Genomic DNA, 16,896 nt, shown 5'->3' with positions numbered 1-16,896 from the left:
TCCGACAACAAACATCCCCCACTGATATCGCTGCTGGCGTTGTATGGTGAAGTGCTCCAAGTCTTGACGTATCTTACAAGCTATATAAATGACATTATGGCGCATCCTCCATGGACTCCTCCTTGGACTTTTCCATTACGATATTGACCAACGATATGCAATCCCATACCCTTACCCCTTGGTTCTCGTACACGGATACCTAATCTTACACGGCTGCTGTGGAATAGCAAATGCAAGTCTAAGCACATGCTGCATGGGGATGGTCAAGGCAGGCAGGGAGGGCATTCGAGCTTGGGAGTGTCATCATCCTCATCGCATAGGTAGTTAGTTGCCAGCTGCAGGCAGTACTTCAATAAAGCAAATATAACCCGTCCAGATACATCTAAAACTTCTATGCTGTTATGTGAAATATTGAGCCTAGTAGGTAGATTACATTCTGATTTTATTTATCATGTGTTATATGTACAATCTCGTTCGTTCGAGGTCATGTGCTAAGATCTAATATCACTCGTATTAAACGAGTCCTGATGATGAGAGGCGAAAGATAGCTAGGGGATATCAACCATGAAGCCAAATCCAATGCGCCCCTTGCCTATTCCTGAAACGTTCCTAAATACTTCGTATGATGGCGATAATTCAAGAAAACGCCTCCGAACGACCAGTATATGCTGAATGCCGCATGGGCCTTCTGAAAAACGAAATCGCACTCATTCCTCACCAAGCTCTCGGCTCTGGTTCTGCTGCTGTTGGCCCTGAGCCTGTGATTGGGCCTGCACACCTAGAGTTCGCAGCCTCTGCGAGAGCAGACCCTCTGCTACTCCAGGGTTACCATTGATCAGGCTCGAAAATGCATTGCCCCCATATCCTACATCTCCCTTCCTCAACTTGTTGTATCGACTAATTTGGCTGTCCACGCCATTCGGGCTTGTGACGTTGCTTGACGCTTGTGTGGCAGGATGGTTATCCTGGGAAGAGCCCAAGTTACTCTGCGATTGTCTCCCGGGGAACCTCAGGGGAACAGGCTCCACCACTGCGTTGCTGCTAACAAAATCAAGCGAGAAGTCCTGGTGTATCGTCTTCATGGCCGCCCCTGCCATGCCGTCAGCATTATCGTGGCCATGGCTGGAGGCGCCGAAGTAGAAGCCCGAGCTCCGCCTCCTGAAGGCCTTTTCGGCAGCCAGGCTAGCCCCAGGGCCGGTTCCCACGGAACTTGGTGGATGCATGACGCGTATCGGTTTGTAGGCCGTAAATCTCGGATCAGGCAGACTTATCTCGTTTCGCAACCTCTCCTTGCCGTCCGGTACCCGGTTTGCAAAGACGACACGAATGGACTTGTATAAGTAGTATCGGCCCTTCGAAGGGCTGCAAATATGCAAATGCACGAGGTAACGCAAGGTGGGCCTGTCCTCTGCTCCTATAGCCCCTGAGCCTGGAATATGGTCGATTATGGGGCCATTTGAGTAACTGCGTTGTCGAATAAACGTCTTCGTACCCGGTTCCATGCCTGCCAGGTCATAAGGAACAAGAAACAACTTGACGGCTGTCTTATTCGGGTTCTTTATGATTATCTGGATTTGACCCTTCTCGGGAATTCGATAGCTTCCCCCAGGTGGCGCTCGTGGTGAGCTCGACGTTCGCTTCAGTCGCTGCGCGCTGCGCGCCTCGTGGTTCGTGCCATCGTTCATGGTAACAGTATCATCCTCCGCCATGCGTGCCCTATTTTGCGCTTTCCGCTTTGCTCGGACGTCTTCTTCTGGATTCGATAGCCCGTTTTCAAGATCTACTTGGCCTACATACGGACTGGGCCCGTCATCTTCTTTGGATCTCCCATGAGACGACGTCGCATAACTGTAAAATACGGCTGGAAAAGGTAATGTCACGTGGGGCGGACATCTCAGACTGGATTTGCACTTGCCTAGGCCCAATACTCCGATTTGGGCGACGAAGTCTAGAGGCTTGGACGGGGTAGTAGACATACGCCCGCGCAATATACTTTCTTCGTAGGAACCCACCATGGATGCATGCTGCAAGGGAGAAGTATCGGAACTAAAAGAAGGTAGCCTTGATCGGAGTAGTCCTGGCGTCTGTGGAGATGTGCCAGTGATTGAGAGGTTGGGCGTAGAAGTCAGAGACCGTCGAGGCTGGTGCGCTTGGCATGGATACGTCCTCTCGTGCCTCAACGGAGGGGTTTGCCTTGCGACTTGGTCTTGCGAAGGGAAGCCATATGATCCACTATGAGTGGACATAAGGGTATGCCGGCGAGTGTTTCTCGTGCCGATCTCTATGCCTTCCATAGGAGAGCTGAGACCGAGATCCTCGTTGACTTCTGTCTGAACCAAGGGGCTCGTTGGGGGCTTATACACAAAGCTTCTCGATAAAGATGACGATAAGGGCGAATGGTATCGCGGTTCTTTCGAGGACCCTACCTCCATATGTCGGGTTTCGAACTGGAAGGGCGTAAACCCGCGCGGAGGCGTGGTGGCCAGCCATGGATGCCCATCATCACGTACCGCACTATCATTCTGGCGCAGAATACTGCCTCTACTTCTCCTAGCCTCGGTGGACGACTCGTCTTGTGTAAAATCACCACTATGCAGAGCAGACCGGGGTCGCTCGATGCTCAGACCTTCCTGCAGCCGTCTTTCGTCGTCGGAACCGTGGTCCCGTCTCTCTGGGGTTATCGTGGGGGGTGGTAGCAGAGTGGGCGAGTTGGCTGCGGGTTTCGGGCTTCGGGATGGCGTAACAGGTTCACGGTCCCATATGGACTCGTACTGATGATCGATTAGCTTGTTACCCTTACCAGCCCAGTGAGGGAGATTGCCCACGTGTCGATTTGCAATCCAAGTCGGACTTTCGCCTCTTTTCAGCCTCTCGATCAGCTCTGCGCGGTCGGTGCAAGATATTGGACCTTCGGCCTCCGATGTCTTCTCCGGAGTAGTGGGCCTGGGGCTGTCTGGTACTGGCCCTTCGCACAGCTCAGTCCGTATGCTCTCCTCGGACGATTGCCTTGCCAGAGATCTGCCATGCGAATGAGGCGCTCCGGAACCCAAAGAGCCGGGCGGTGACGCCATAGCAGGTCTCCCTACTGACTCTTCCTCCCGCTCCGAGTCTTCCTGGAAGATGGGCATGTCAAATCACACTGGCAGAAGCGACAACGACGAAAGTCGTAAAACAAATGTGTCATGAATCAAATTCAATCATGGCTTTTTCAAAGTCTCTTGGTGAGTTGAGCAGTTCTTTGTTTCCTGCTCGCGCTGTATCTGTCACGTAAGGGACGTTGGAGTATGTCGTAACCGCTGACTCGACTTCTGGCCTAGGATGCTGGCCGAGCTCTCGAAGGTTCAGACGGAGGTCCTAATCCTGAAAAGACAATTACCATTCATGTACCCGAGCCACGGCTGGGGCAGTTTCAGAGCTGGGAAGAACAAAGTAAAAGACAAAAAGAAGTGCCCTTGATCGTTTCAAAAGACAGGCCAGGAGTTATGTATTCTCGGGGGCGTTAAGTAGGTACGTACGTTCGTAATAGGCCAAACGAAACGAGATGGTGCGGATGAAGGGGAACTGCATCGGGCTCACTGCGTTCACTCATTCCAGTCAGTGGGATGGCCATGTACTTGCACTGCCAGGGACGGGCAGACGGGGGGCGTTGGGCTGAGCCAGATAGGTTGGTCGATGGCCAAGCGCTCCGTGGCAGACCAGACCAGACCAGACCAGGCCAGGCCAGGGCGAATTACGGGTATCTGACATCAATTGATTGTCAGATAGTAACGAACGAATGACTCTTTTTCTGGACCATCCGACTTTATGATGAGTGCCGGGAGTCGTAGCGCATGGCGTAACGTAACGTGAATGGGCGAGCGGGACCGACGGGACCAGTTTTAGAAAGAGTGACATGGGGAATTGGCTGCAGGGCCATCGGCATGGGCCATGGGCATGGCCTTCGGACATGGATTAGGGGTCGTGGTTTGTTGTGGTCGTGACTGGAATTAGCGAGCAATAAACCCTTCCAGCCTTCCAGGTGCAGCCCGGAACCAGCAGATCAGCCACCGCCAACACAGCAGCACAGCTCATTTGGGCATTTGGTATTTGGCATTTGGCATTTGGCATTTGGCAACTGGGGGTTCGAGACTCGAAACGGGGGTCCAGAACATTGAACCTTACCTTAGGCCTTTAAGTCTAAAACAATCAAAGTACCTAAAGTCCTGCAGTAGCCGATGAGGGGCCAGGGTCACAAGAGTCACAGGGTCGGTCAGCTTCACTGTTCGGCGGCCATTTCCCAGGCCCCCCCCATCAAAGCTGCCTAATTATCCGCTGTGCAGCGTGCACTAGAGGCTTTAGGGAATAGGCAGTACCCAAGCAGGCGATAGACGGGCGATTTAATTGCATTAGGCACCCAATGTGGTGGGGTACCTGCACAACCACACCAGGCCATCTCCACTTTGGTCCGCTGCTGCTGCTTTATCGATAACCACTTTTTCCTCAGCTTGCAATTGTTTGTTCGCCTGGAGAGCCGAGAGAGGTAGACATCGCCAGTCATTGCAGGCAGTAGGGAGATAAAACAAAACAGGGTGGTGTATCACGTGTACGACTGACTCACTATGGCTTCCAAACGGCCACTCGAAGATGACGTTGCTGGTGCGCCAGAAGCCAAGAAGCCCAAGAAGGGTTTCCGTGTAGGACCGGAAAATCTGCCAGATGGCCCCTGGCGGCGGAAGAGTAAGAGCCAGCCCACGCATGCGATGCTTGAACAACAGATATGCTAACAATGGACAACAGTCGACAAGGTCAAGAAGGGCTTGATCGAGAAGGCCAAGTTGAAGAAGCAGTATGCAAAGATTAAGGCCGCCGAGGGGCAGACTGGGGAAAGCCTGCCAGCGGGGCGCAAGGCGCCGATGGTGACGCCGAAGCAGATGTGCCTGAGGCACAGATTCACCCAGAGCGGCAGGCCATGCTGGATGAGGACGAGCCTGAAGCCGAGCCCGGGCCAGAAGCGGGCGCAGCGAGGCAGCGTCGCCCTCGAGGTCCGAAGCAGCGGCGACCGGATTACTTTGAGAAGGCCAAGTCCGAAGCTGAGCGCAAGAAGGCGGCGGCCGAGGAGCGCGAGAAGGAATTTCAACGGAGGAACGAAGAACGACAGCGGAGGATAGAGGAACGCGAGCGGTTCAGGAAAGCCATGAAGAAAGCGCGAGCACCAGGTCGTGATGGCCAGCGCAGGTTAGGAAGAGAGAGCGGCCTGCTGCTGGACAAGGCCAAGCGAATGATGGGCGATGGGAAATGAGCATCCAAAGGCTCCGGGCTTTACCTCGGTGGCCTGCGGATCGAAATCGATGCCGACCCTCTTTCTTCGGGAACTGCGCGGCTGCTGTAGCGGCATGGAACAGGCCTGGTCTGATATCCAGCTTTCGAAACAGTCGACAACATGGCCAAGCGACGCCAGGCACTCACCCATACGCGCGCATCGCGCCTGTGCTATGTCGCCCAAGGGGCGGGCGAATGGATTCTTTGGGAGAAGTGCGTGCTGAATGGAATGCCGGCCACAGAGTATACTTTAATGAACGATTGCACACGTCTCTATTCGGATTCTCGGCCCATCCGTTTGTACGAAGCTGCTTGCTTCGTATGCTCCCTTTTCAGGGGGACTACGCATACGTGCCCTTTACTTTGACAAGCTACTCGGCCTGCCAGCCTGCTTCGTGAGGTGAGACTACCCCACTTAGCCTAAGAATCCACCATAGAATGTCTGCCTTAGCTCTCTCAATGCATTCCGACTTCACCCCTTCCAGTCCACAACTACCTGTGACACATCACTGAACACTGAACATACACAACCCTCCGAGACCTAGCTGAAACGCCGAATCAATGAAGGCCTTCCTATCCCACCTTCGGCGCCCAGCTGCCTCGTCTTCGACAACTTCATTCCAGCCATTGCCAGAGTATCCCAGCCTGGTCAACAGTCTCCCCGTAGAGCTCCATCTTCAGATTGTGTCATATCTCGACCAAGATGAGGTGATCGCCTGTCTGCACACAAGCCACTCTTTAAGGCACATCTGGGAGTCCCCCAGCATGTGGCCTGCGCTCGCAGATCGCTGGTATCCAGGGCTATCAACCCAGCTCCGCCTCACCGTCCCCGTCTCCCACTGCGGCCCCGCGTTCCGCCGATTCCTTACCCGGAACCGGCGCCGAAGCCAGGGACGGTTCCTCTCGTCCCTCCACCACGGCATGCGCCTCGAGGATGACGAGTACTTCAACGCGCCGCTGAGCCGCGCCGTGCCCGTCGCCCAGGGCGGCGTGCACGAGTACGCCGCAGTACCGGATCTGTGTCCTCTTACACCTCCCCCCGCCACCTCCACGACCACTGCTATGGGACCGGCGGCGACAGGAGAAGGCGACGACAGGGGCCACCAGTACACAAGACTGGCCCATTTCGTAGCCTACGCGAACGGCCGCATCGCCTGGTGGCCAGAGGCGTACAGCCTGCCCTACTTCGCCATCGTCGACGACCTCCGCACCCGCCAGCGCCGCGGCTACCTCTTCCCGGGCCACGGCAAGGACAGGACGGGGTACATGACGAGCCTCGGCGACACCATGCTGCTGATGGCGCGGGGGAGGACGCTGCACGCGTGGAACTTTGCGGGCGAAGTCGGCGGGGCAGAGTCCTTGCGTTCGGTCGTGATGCCGCAGCGCATAGCCCGCACGCTGAGCGAGAACGACACGGTGCTGATCGTGTCGCAGGACGGCGAGGTGTGGCTCTGGCGCCCGTGCTTCCATCACGAAAGCAACCATCATCAGCAGCAGAAAGAAGAGCCGCCCCGCAAGATCGACATAGCGAGCGCTCGCTGCTACGTACCGGGCCACGTGCTCTCGGACCGTTACGATATTCGCGATATCGCCTACAGGGCGTGCCGCGTCGGTCTCCGGATCCAGCAGCCGCCGTCGCTTCCGCCTGCAGTGGCGCCGTCCTCGTCATCTTCTTCCATGAGCGGCGGCGGCGACAACGATGACGACTTCGAACAACAGTCCCTCATGGCGACAGCCAACAACAACAATAACAATAATGTCATCACGCTGGACTTCGTGCTCCACCCAGCCCGCCGTGACATCTTTTTCCTCGCGACCCTGCAAGACCGGAAACTGACCGTCTACGAGTTCAGCACCGACGGGACACTGCTTGGTACCTTCCTCCCCGACTTCCCTTCCCCGATCCTACACAGCACCAACAGCATAGCGGCGTCATCTACTGCTGCTACAACTATGACCCCGGAAGAGCATCAACCTAACTATCTCCTCCCAACCCGCTGGGCCGCCCACCGCGGCGGCCTGCGCTGGGAGAAGGCGAGCGTGTCCGGCGACTTCAGCCTGCTCCCCGTCTGGCTGGGCGGCCAGCAGACCAACGGCCCCTTTGACGCGACCGACACCGCCGCCACGGCGGGGGCTCCCGTCATCTGCCCGCAGTGCTGTGACGCCGGCTTCGTCGCCGTCTGTTTCAACGTTTACTCCAAGACGTTCACATACCCCTGCTTCGAGACGGCGGCGGCGGCGCAGCATCAACGCCACGACAATAACAGCAGCAGCAACAGTCTCGAGGCGTTCCGGCTCTGGAACGGATGTTTGACGGAGCGGCTTTCGGCCACCGCGGCCGAGGAGGAGTGGCCGCTGATGGTGCTCCAGCCGTGCCGTTGTCGTCGAGGACGAATGACCCGGGAGACCGAGGAAGACCAACAACAAGAAGGGGAAGCTGGGCCGGGAGAGGCTGGCCATATTCCACTTTACACTACGACGCAGACGGGGAAACACGAGGACGATCACCCCCTAGTTGCGCGTCGGCACGAGGTGTCTTTACAGGTGAACTGGAGGACGTGGCAAACACTGCCCCTGGAGTCCCAGAAGCGGCTACGACGCATTGTCAAGTTTGCCCTTGACCCAGACCAGATTTTTGCAAAGGATCGCGTCCAGAGGCAAGGCTCCAATCCCACGCCTTCGCTTGGTGTGCAATCACTCTGGGGCGATGACGACTTTCTCATTTACATGAACGATCAAGTATATACCGCGTGGCAATTCGGCAGCTAGATTTCACGGATACAATAGTTCGCAATCAGTCATCGTAGGTGCATCACATGTTGCAGGCAAAGGGGGAGACTGAGAGATGGAATGCCAATCACAAGGATTGAGACCACGAATCAGCTTTGGTATAATAGTTCTTCGACATTTGTGACTCTGCACTGTCCAAATCCACTTCATCTTTCGCAGCCACTTAGCGAAAGTCGTGTCAACACCGCTTCCCAAATGCGCGACATGACTTATCATAGGAATACCACAGATTCTTGTACTCCAACAAAGAAAAGAACATGTAGAAAACCGTTCCGAATCGCATTCGTGGCCGCTCCCCGTGCGACAACTCTCGAAAGTGAGCAAACTCCAACGAAACTAACAACGGCAATGCTTGCAAGGATACTAAACTTCCTAAAAGTGCCAACAAGTGGACAGCTGTGGCAGGGAGCATTCCTGAAAAGAAGAGAATCGAACCCAACGACGGGAGGTAAGGGTCTCCTTTCTAATCGGCTGTCCATAAGAAAGGGTTATATGATATCATCATAAAGGGGGAAGGACCGGGAGGTAACCTCGCGGTCCTAGCCTCCTGTTTGTCATGACCATGACGCGAGGTAACCAATCTGCCCAGGGACAGGTTCCATCGTCGGGGGTGAGTTATGTACAAGGTCGCCAATCTGGGCATGATGCCAACAGACTTTTCAATCTTCCGAGAAGATGATGTGGCTGTTTTCGATGATGAACTGAACGGCGAGGTTCTTGGCGTGCATGTCGGTCATCTCGCGCTCAATCGTTCTATCCCTCATAATAGTAGGCGCGAAGACAACTGCGAGGTTCTTGGGCGACATCTGTTTTGGGGGGTTAACGAGTACTCCTGGGTAAACGCCAGGATATTACTTACGAGGTTCTCGCGCTCACGTTTGGCTACACGTGCAAGATGGAACATAAGGAACTCGAGACAGTCGCGATGCTTCTGCGGCAGGGCGTTGAACGTCTTCCTTAAATGGTCATACTTTTCTTCATCGGTTGTAAAGGCTGTCGAGCAGGTCAGTATGATATGAAACTCAAGCAACTGGGGTTGGGGTGGGATGGAGCGTACAGTTCGTTTCCAAGACGCGATCGTAGACCTCGTAGGTTAAAAGAGGAGTAGGTAGCTTTCTGAAATACTGCTTCAGTACGCTGGTGACAGCGGTGATGTCAATGTCGGGGTCGGAAATGTCAAAGTTTTCGGTTGTGTTGAAACCATCCTGGACCATCTTCACCTGGGAGTTGCCACCGGTCTTCCGGTAGATACCCTCCGTGTCCATACCACGCAGCTCGACCTCCTCGATGCAGCGGGTGACCACACAGGGAATCTGCCTTCGCTCAAAGTCGGCTCTTTCAGAAAGCTCAGAACCGAAAAGGACAGATGCAGCCTCCGCAATAGTGTGGTTGGAGGTGTTCATGGCTGCCATATTCTTGGGCATGTTGTTGGTCTTCTTGTTGAAATTGAAGAAGCCCTGGCGGGCAGCATCAGGCCCTTGTCTGGCTTGACCGTTGGCAGGTGGCGGAACTTGGGACACCGGGGACTCGACCTGAACATGGGTCATGTTGTAGGGTAGGCCAATGCTATCGATGTTGTAGCCCTGCTGGTCGCGACGTTCAGGCTGTTGCAGAGCGCCCACCGTCCTGTTGACGCCCTTGGCAATGTTCTGGGCCATGGCCTTGGAGCCCTTCTTCCAACTGAATTTCTGCACCTTGCCCTTACGGATGTTGACGACTGTCGGGCCTTGCTCGACGATAGGCTCCTCCTGGTCAGGTATCAAGGTGGTGCCAGTCTGCATGCTGGCGCTGTCAAGGGTCACCGAATGGTTCGACGAGCCGCCCTTGTGCTGGTGGTAGATTCCTAGGCCGTTCATCGGGGACCGAACATCTTGCGGGTTCGAATGGTTCTTGAACCTCTCCTGGATTTGGTGGGTGAGGTCGTTGTTCATGTCGGCTAATTGGGCGTTCTTGGAGGACAGCTGCTCAAACTCCAGCAATGCTCGGTCTCGGTCGGCGACAGCTTTGTTCTTCTCGTCGACCAGCTCATCGCGTTCCGAGTGAAGCTGTTCCAAGGTGGCCGACATGGATTGTTTAAGCTTTTCGAGCTTCTGGACAAACTCTTTAATGGCCGACTCCTCCAGCTCCCCGAGGTCCACTGGTTTCCCGGTATCTTTGGCCTTTTCAACATAGCCAGCCAACACTTCTAACTGGCGAATCATAATCTCCGTCTGGGTATCCAGTACCGAAACCGTCTTTCGCTTTTCTTCCAACTTCTGGTTGATGACTTTCAGATCCTTTTCGCTGGTAAATTGACGTTCCAATTCTGCAACGCGGTTTTCCGAAGTGCGCAGTCTCCGTTTCAACAAAGCTGGATTATCAGTCGTCGACATCGTTATGTCATGGCCATTCAATGTATCCTCCAGGATGGGCGTTTTAGGCCAGTGAGGCGACGTGGTTGCACGTGTTGACTCACTGACACTGCGTGTATGACCCATGCGACCCATCGCACCGCTTTGTTCTGCGCTGTTGGTTCTCCCATGGCGCACCGCATTCGATACCCGGCGCAGGATAGAGGACGAGCCCTCGTCCGTTCCAAGGATGCGCGCCATATCTTCCTCCATTGTGAACTCCCCGCCGGAGCTCCATCTCGGGAGCTTAGGCGACGTCTTGTTTTCGCTTACTTCCGGCAGAGAAGTTACGGATTCCTTGGCACCAGCATGCGTGGGAGGCGCAGGAGGCGCTCGTGGGGCCATATATGTATCACTCAACTTCTGTTCTACGATAGGCCGTGAAGGTTGCGTATAGTCTTCACCCCCTGGATCTCGACGACGGTGCATGGGTACCATTGCCTGACAAATGTTAGCTGCGTGTGCCCAGGGCATTTCGCTTTTCGCGGGGAATACATACCATTACCCGTTCTTGGCCCAGTCTGCGGTACTTCCTTGCGCGCAATGGGCCGGGCCATGCTCGATGGCCCAAGGGATGTATCCGTTGACCGAGCCTCGTCCTCCTCCCTGGATCGCGATTCATGAGAGCTACGGGACGTTCCAGACTGGTCGACCGTCTGCGACAGTAGCTGAGAAGCATCTACAATAGCTTTGTCGGTCCTGCCTGGGCTTTCGCTGTGCCGCCCTCCGCTTGATTCCTGTACACCGCCTGACTGGGAATCGGAGCGGGTATTGGATTTCTTGCTCTTCGGGGCATCCTGCAACTTGAATCCCTCGGACTGAGACTTGTCATTCGCCGGCTTTCGAGACCGATCATCATTCCTAGACGACTTGGATAATTTTCTGCCCAGATCCTTCGCAGGCGAGCTGTCGTAATCAGATGAGGGCGCGCGTGCCTTCTCCTGGAAAGCAATATGCGGAGTTGATGTTTGAGATTCCGGCTTCCTGTCCGACTTTTGGCCGTCCCTTGAGATGCTAAAGTAGTCCTTCTCCCTCGACTGCCTGCCGTGGTCTGAAGCAGATACATCCCTGTTCGACTGAGGCGTGGCAGATGGGATAGGACTCGGGTCCAGGGCCACAGGGATGAAGAAATCATGGTCGTCCCCAGTCGCATTGTTAGACTCGTGACCCATGAAGGCCGAGTTGCGGTTGTTACGATAATTGCTCGCAGGAAGAGATAGCGAGGGTTCCTTCGAGTGCTCTGCGCGCCGCTCAGGCGATCGAGCGGGCGGCCTTGAACTGTTCCTCGAGCCTGATGAATCATGTTGGTGATATGTCGGTCGAGGTCGCGGGGATAGCTCTGTTGGAGTATTGTCGGAGTCGGGGTCTACTCGATCGTTGGAGAAAGCACCATTCGGTATGGCGTTTGGAGGAAGCGCAGGGAGACTCTTGTCTACTATCATGGGCGAGCCGTCTTTTTCTCGCGCTTTATTCTGTGCTGCAACTTTTGATTTCTTCCTCCTTCTTGCCATCAAAGATTCATGACAGCTCATGCAGAATATACCCTGCGAGGTCCTGGCGTACCGCAGGTTTTCGATCTTCCTCTTGCAGTTTCGACATCGGAAGCAGGTAGCACAGAATGCTTGGTCACCCGTGAGAATGGCCAGATCCTCGATCTTGTTGCCGCAGGCACTGCAGCTGTAGGTGCAGTTATTGCAAATGAGGGAACCATCTCCGAGAAGCAACAAGTTGGCGTCAGAATCAAGGAGCGTGCCGCAGGTGTTGCAGCGGAAACAGTTCAGATGCCATCGGTTGCCGGCTAAGTCAACATCGTCAGCACCATCGAGCTGAGCATTAGGTAAACTGAAAAGAGACGTCATTGCTCAAGACAAGGAGATAAGTGGACGAGGTGGTCAAAGACCGGCAGAGGCTCTGCTCAGTGCGGATATGGGTATAGAAGCTCTTGTATATGGAGACTTACCCAGCTCAAACGCTTTGCCCTCCTCGAGTATCTAAAGTTTGAACACAATTAGCACCCGAAAGTGTGAAGGTCGTTGGTGGCGTCGTTGCCCATGAGTATATCTCCTTACCTCACCGCAGCCCTTGCAGGGGAAGTTTTCCTCGCCCTCCAGCTGGCTTTCCAGATATTCGTCCATATTCAATTCCGGCAGGAAACGCAGACGGGTCGGCAGGTGCTACGGTCAATCGATCGCTACTTGGCAGCGGCGTGGTCGCATACGACAGGTCGAAGGCCAAGGCGGCCGGGCGAGCAGGTTGGTTGGTATCGCAGGGTGGAGGAGGCGGGTTGCAAGCTGCGGGAACATGAACAATTGCCCCCAGGGGTAAAGTATCAACGCCGCGCCGGCGATGATGCAACAGCAGTTACCGCGTGAGAGATTGAAGGGCTGAGGCTGGCGGCTCGGTAGCAAGCTTAGGATCCTTTTGGCAAGGCACCGTCGAAAGTTTAGCCAAATCAAAAAAAGCCTGGGCCGGGCAAGATCTGATCTCACTCTCCTCTGAACTTCAGTCCCAATGGTCGGACGCACGGTGTCGATCCAAGGAGGAAACAGCCACGAATCCCAACCTAAAGTGTTGGCAAAGGAGTCGTGCCTGTGCGTCGTTGTTGATGTTGACGAAAGCTGACTCGGCGAATGCGATTGTATCCGGGGCGTGGTGTTTAAGGGAGGCCAGCGAGCCTAGTCTTCGAGCAGCAACCGTATATTTTGTCGCTTGTTCAAAGACAGACAGACATGAGACAGGGAAACACGGAGAGACAGACACGTAGGTAGTGGAATAATGTGCGCGGGCCTTCTAGCGAACAGCTTCGACTATCATGGTCCCCGGGAAGAGAGGGAGGTTCCCACTTGACGCAATTAATAGACAGGGTGTTTTGTCCGCGATGTGTGTGGGAGGAAAAGAATGGTGTATGTAATTCGCGAGGGGGGCAGCCAGTGTCGTCGTTGCGCTTCCCTCGCCCGTCTCGTCTTTTGCCTTGCGTCTAAAGCCTAGCAACCTAACCTACTTCTTTTACTTTACTGTGATAATAATAAGGGGCGGAGGGCCAGAGGGCCTTGAAGGGGGGTGTTCGGAACTTCCAAACAGGCTTGAAAACAGGAAGTGGAAAGGGTCTAGAAAGGTACAGTGCCAGTCTTGGCCGGGCTCGACTGTACAACAATGGACATTGACTGATGGCGGTCGAATTGAAACCAACCCAATTCATGACCGCCAGCAGCAGCCTGCAAAGTGCCTGTAGCCTGTAGCCTGTAGCAATCGAGGTTTGCAGCGCCCTCAGCAAAGGGTGAGGGGACGCTAGCAGGCTAAAGCCGACAGTGGTTAGCGTTGCGCTTCAGTTTCTAGCGCCACCTTTCAACCCTGGCCCTGGGCCCCATGGCCCAATTCTGCCCCTGACAAAAGCAGAGCGAATGTAAAGTAGGATGTGTGTAAGTCAAGTAACACGCTGCACTAACGTCGACCGGCTGGAGTTGTGCGCGGGTTGGTAATAACCAGATACATATCTACAGTATATGTAGGATTCCGTCGCGAGAGTTTAAATGATGCAGCTCTAGGTAGGATGTAGTTATATAACAAATACAAGCATCGGGCTTGTGGATGTTGTAGATCAGTTGTGGACGGGAGTCATCACCATCCTAAAACATCGGATCAGGCCAGAGTAAGGGTGTTTGTCCACAGCAAGGCTCAGCCTCACCTATCAAACCCGAGATCGAACATATAAGGCATGTATCCGGCAGATGTCAGAAACCAGGCACTGTAGATGAAAAGTGCCGCTCACCACTCACTACCCGACAGTCATGTTATCTCGGAGTTGGAAATCCAGTGTGTCAGCTTTGAGCGTTGGAAGCAGGAGGCCGAGTTGGGAAGCCGCAAGCCAGCCTATCGCAAGGAAAGGCTGAAACGTAAATTCCATTAGCGAGCCAATGGACTTGGTCGGACGAAAATCACGGGTGTCAGGGTATTAACTCCAGACGTTACATTGTAAGTCCGCAACAACGCTCATGTCTGGCAGAGGTGGTATCCGATCTTGGCAGGTTTGCCTCGGGACTTTCTGGCAGGCTGGTGTATGTATGCATGCAGGTATGATATGCATGTATACTTCGTCGTCTGCAGTCAGCATCGTTGTGTACGCTTACTCACTCGCTCGCTCACTCACTTACTTCGAAGTTCGATTAGACGGCGTACACAGGGAATTGGAAAGGCGACTGGCCCCTCACGCCCTCTGTTGGTCGAGCCCCTTAAATTTTCCCTCCCACTGAAGTACGTCAAAGACAAGTAGTCTTCGCAGGTATTATCTTTCCCCCACATTCAACGCGGCGAAAGACGCCTCCCTGGCCTCTAGATTCTAGATGATGGCGGTGCCATCATGACTGATAATAACAGCCTGGCCCTTTTCACGCGCACTACACTGGCATCAGGCTCAAATTTTACGCAAGACAAACCACCCATTTGAAGAAATCCCCCGTTCAATGGCAGTGACAGGCGCTGGCGCTTTCCTCCATTTCACCGCTATACGACAATTCGTAAGAGGCACGTCGACCCTCTGACCGCTACAATTTCCCAAGCGATCCAACACTTGCAGACATGGCTCGCATACATAGCGGCTGAGCTCATCTACAAATGCATGTGTATTTATAGCCTGCCTGCGGATGGGAACAAGTCCAGGCATGGAATCAGCATCCTTCGCCCCATTCAAAATAATCCATCAGCCCAGCTGCAAGCCGGCATCGAACACACTTGCAATGTTGGTGATGGGTGATGGGTGATGGGGGACTGCAAAGCACATACATTACTACGTACATACATCTCCAGACCGTTGCGCGGAATGTGGGCCTCTGATCTGTGCTGATGTGCTGTGCTTGTGCTGTGCGGCGCTGAGCAGACACATACGTGCAGCCACTAGATGGCCCCTACCACAAGTTCTAACGTAGGCCCTGCATCTGGATCCTGCGATCGGCGCTGCTACCAGCCAGGCATGGCCGCGCTGGTGTTTTTCAGTGGCTTTCAGTGGCTTTCAGTGGCTTTGTCGCGTGCGCCATACCAAATTAAAGGGTCCGCTACTTGTCAGTTGGGTGACAGGACGGTCGGCAGGTAGTATTAGTATACAGTGATGCCAGGAATGATGAATGCGCTGATTCGGGCGGGGGGAGGCTTGTCTGTCTGGCGCCCCTTATCTGGCACCTCGCCCTCCCCCTGAGTCCTGTCTCCGTCCCATTCTCACTTTCTGTGCCTGGTGCCTGGCTGGCAAGGGACACAAGGGACAAGACAGGAGTGGGCGCATCCGCGAAAAAAAAGAACAGGGGCCCCTACTGTTTCATCTAGACAGTCCCACTCCTCTGCCGAACATCGAAACAACTCCTATTTTGTCATCTCGACCTTGTTAACCTTATTAGTACATACACATGCACAGTGGACGGGTGGGTATTAATACGCGCTCGTGGGTGTGGCTCAGCACGTTCCAGTCCCGTACGTTCGTCCTTTTCTCTTCATAGGTACACGATCTGCCTATCCTCGAGGACCTACGTAAGTGAAGAGCTTCTTCTCATGACGCAGACCGAGCGAGGCGCATTCCCGACTGCGACTGCTGCTGCCGTCATTAGTATCCAATTTACCAACCAATTTGAGAGAATCTTGTAGACCCGCAGCGACCTGCATATGCACATTCTTGGTTCATACATTATGCTGTCGTAACAAGAGATACAGTGGAGATCCCATCTTACTTCCAATTACCAAGACGCCGTCCATGTTGGGTGGGCGAGTGTCACTATGTGCCAAGACGAATCGGGGTTGTAAATCTGCCGAAAAGTGAGACCTGTCTTCCGGCACATCGGAAATTCATCTTGCCAAGCTTGCCTCTTCGAAATGAGCTCGACGGCGTTAGGGGCTACGAGCTACTTGTACCACACGACTCGTGCATACCTAATGGTCGTACATTCAGCTCAGCTAGTGGTTGCCATCTCATGCTTGCCATGTACCTGATGGTTAGGTCCAAGGTGCCTGGGTTCAAGGTGCAATTCGAAACATCTTACCGACGAATCCTGCTTCCCTGAGAGCAAGGTATGCCTGCCATCCGGGCACAGCACTGGGATGTTCCCCAAACCGACTGCAGCAGTCTTCTAGTCTTGACTTGTCACTCCTAACTTCAGTCCTCCTGTCAGTCCTCCTGTCAGTCCTCCTGCAACACGCACACCCAGGTCGATGATCTGAGGATCCCAGGGATACGGGATCGTGACACACCACGGGGACTCCGGAACAGAGAAAACAGGACTGGGAACTAGAACTCATCAACAAGGTTTGCCGGCCCCTGCCTTGTGCCAGGAGAGACACTTCAATGTTGGTCTATACCTACAACTAGAAATTGGCATATTATTTATTGTACAACAGGGAGACGGAGAAACGGGCAGGTGCGTGGTGGCAGCAGTCTTAG

General features: G+C 54.3%; 4 protein-coding genes across 4 annotated transcripts; 2 read left to right on the top strand and 2 right to left on the bottom strand.

Moving 5' to 3' along the window:
• Window positions 1-707: 707 nt before the first annotated feature.
• On the bottom strand, window positions 708-3,128 carry PG986_005491 (uncharacterized protein; the record flags this gene model as incomplete). Its single annotated transcript, XM_066841713.1, has 1 exon — window positions 708-3,128. The coding sequence occupies one exon, from the start codon at window positions 3,126-3,128 to the stop codon at window positions 708-710; it is 2,421 nt and encodes an 806-aa protein (XP_066701575.1).
• A 1,470-nt stretch (window positions 3,129-4,598) lies between these two features.
• PG986_005490 (uncharacterized protein) lies at window positions 4,599-5,278 on the top strand (the record flags this gene model as incomplete). The annotated part of the gene is made up of 3 exons (XM_066841712.1): window positions 4,599-4,716; window positions 4,777-4,825; window positions 4,876-5,278. 3 exons carry the CDS (start codon window positions 4,599-4,601, stop codon window positions 5,276-5,278), a joined length of 570 nt encoding a protein of 189 aa, XP_066701574.1.
• Window positions 5,279-5,859: 581 nt separating this feature from the next.
• Window positions 5,860-8,067, top strand: PG986_005489 (uncharacterized protein; the record flags this gene model as incomplete). Its single annotated transcript, XM_066841711.1, has 1 exon — window positions 5,860-8,067. The coding sequence occupies one exon, from the start codon at window positions 5,860-5,862 to the stop codon at window positions 8,065-8,067; it is 2,208 nt and encodes a 735-aa protein (XP_066701573.1).
• Window positions 8,068-8,747: 680 nt separating this feature from the next.
• On the bottom strand, window positions 8,748-12,613 carry PG986_005488 (Rho-type GTPase-activating protein 4; the record flags this gene model as incomplete). Its single annotated transcript, XM_066841710.1, has 6 exons — window positions 8,748-8,894; window positions 8,948-9,081; window positions 9,146-10,885; window positions 10,978-12,276; window positions 12,439-12,469; window positions 12,548-12,613. 6 exons carry the CDS (start codon window positions 12,611-12,613, stop codon window positions 8,748-8,750), a joined length of 3,417 nt encoding a protein of 1,138 aa, XP_066701572.1.
• Between the last annotated feature and the right edge of the window lie 4,283 nt (window positions 12,614-16,896).

The sequence above is a fragment of the Apiospora aurea genome (genome assembly GCF_038362705.1).
Source record: "Apiospora aurea strain CBS 24483 chromosome Unknown utg000004l_segment0_segment0, whole genome shotgun sequence".
Taxonomy (NCBI): domain Eukaryota; kingdom Fungi; phylum Ascomycota; class Sordariomycetes; order Amphisphaeriales; family Apiosporaceae; genus Apiospora; species Apiospora aurea.
Note: the sequence above shows the minus strand (reverse complement) of the source record. Positions and strands in the feature narration are given on the sequence as shown.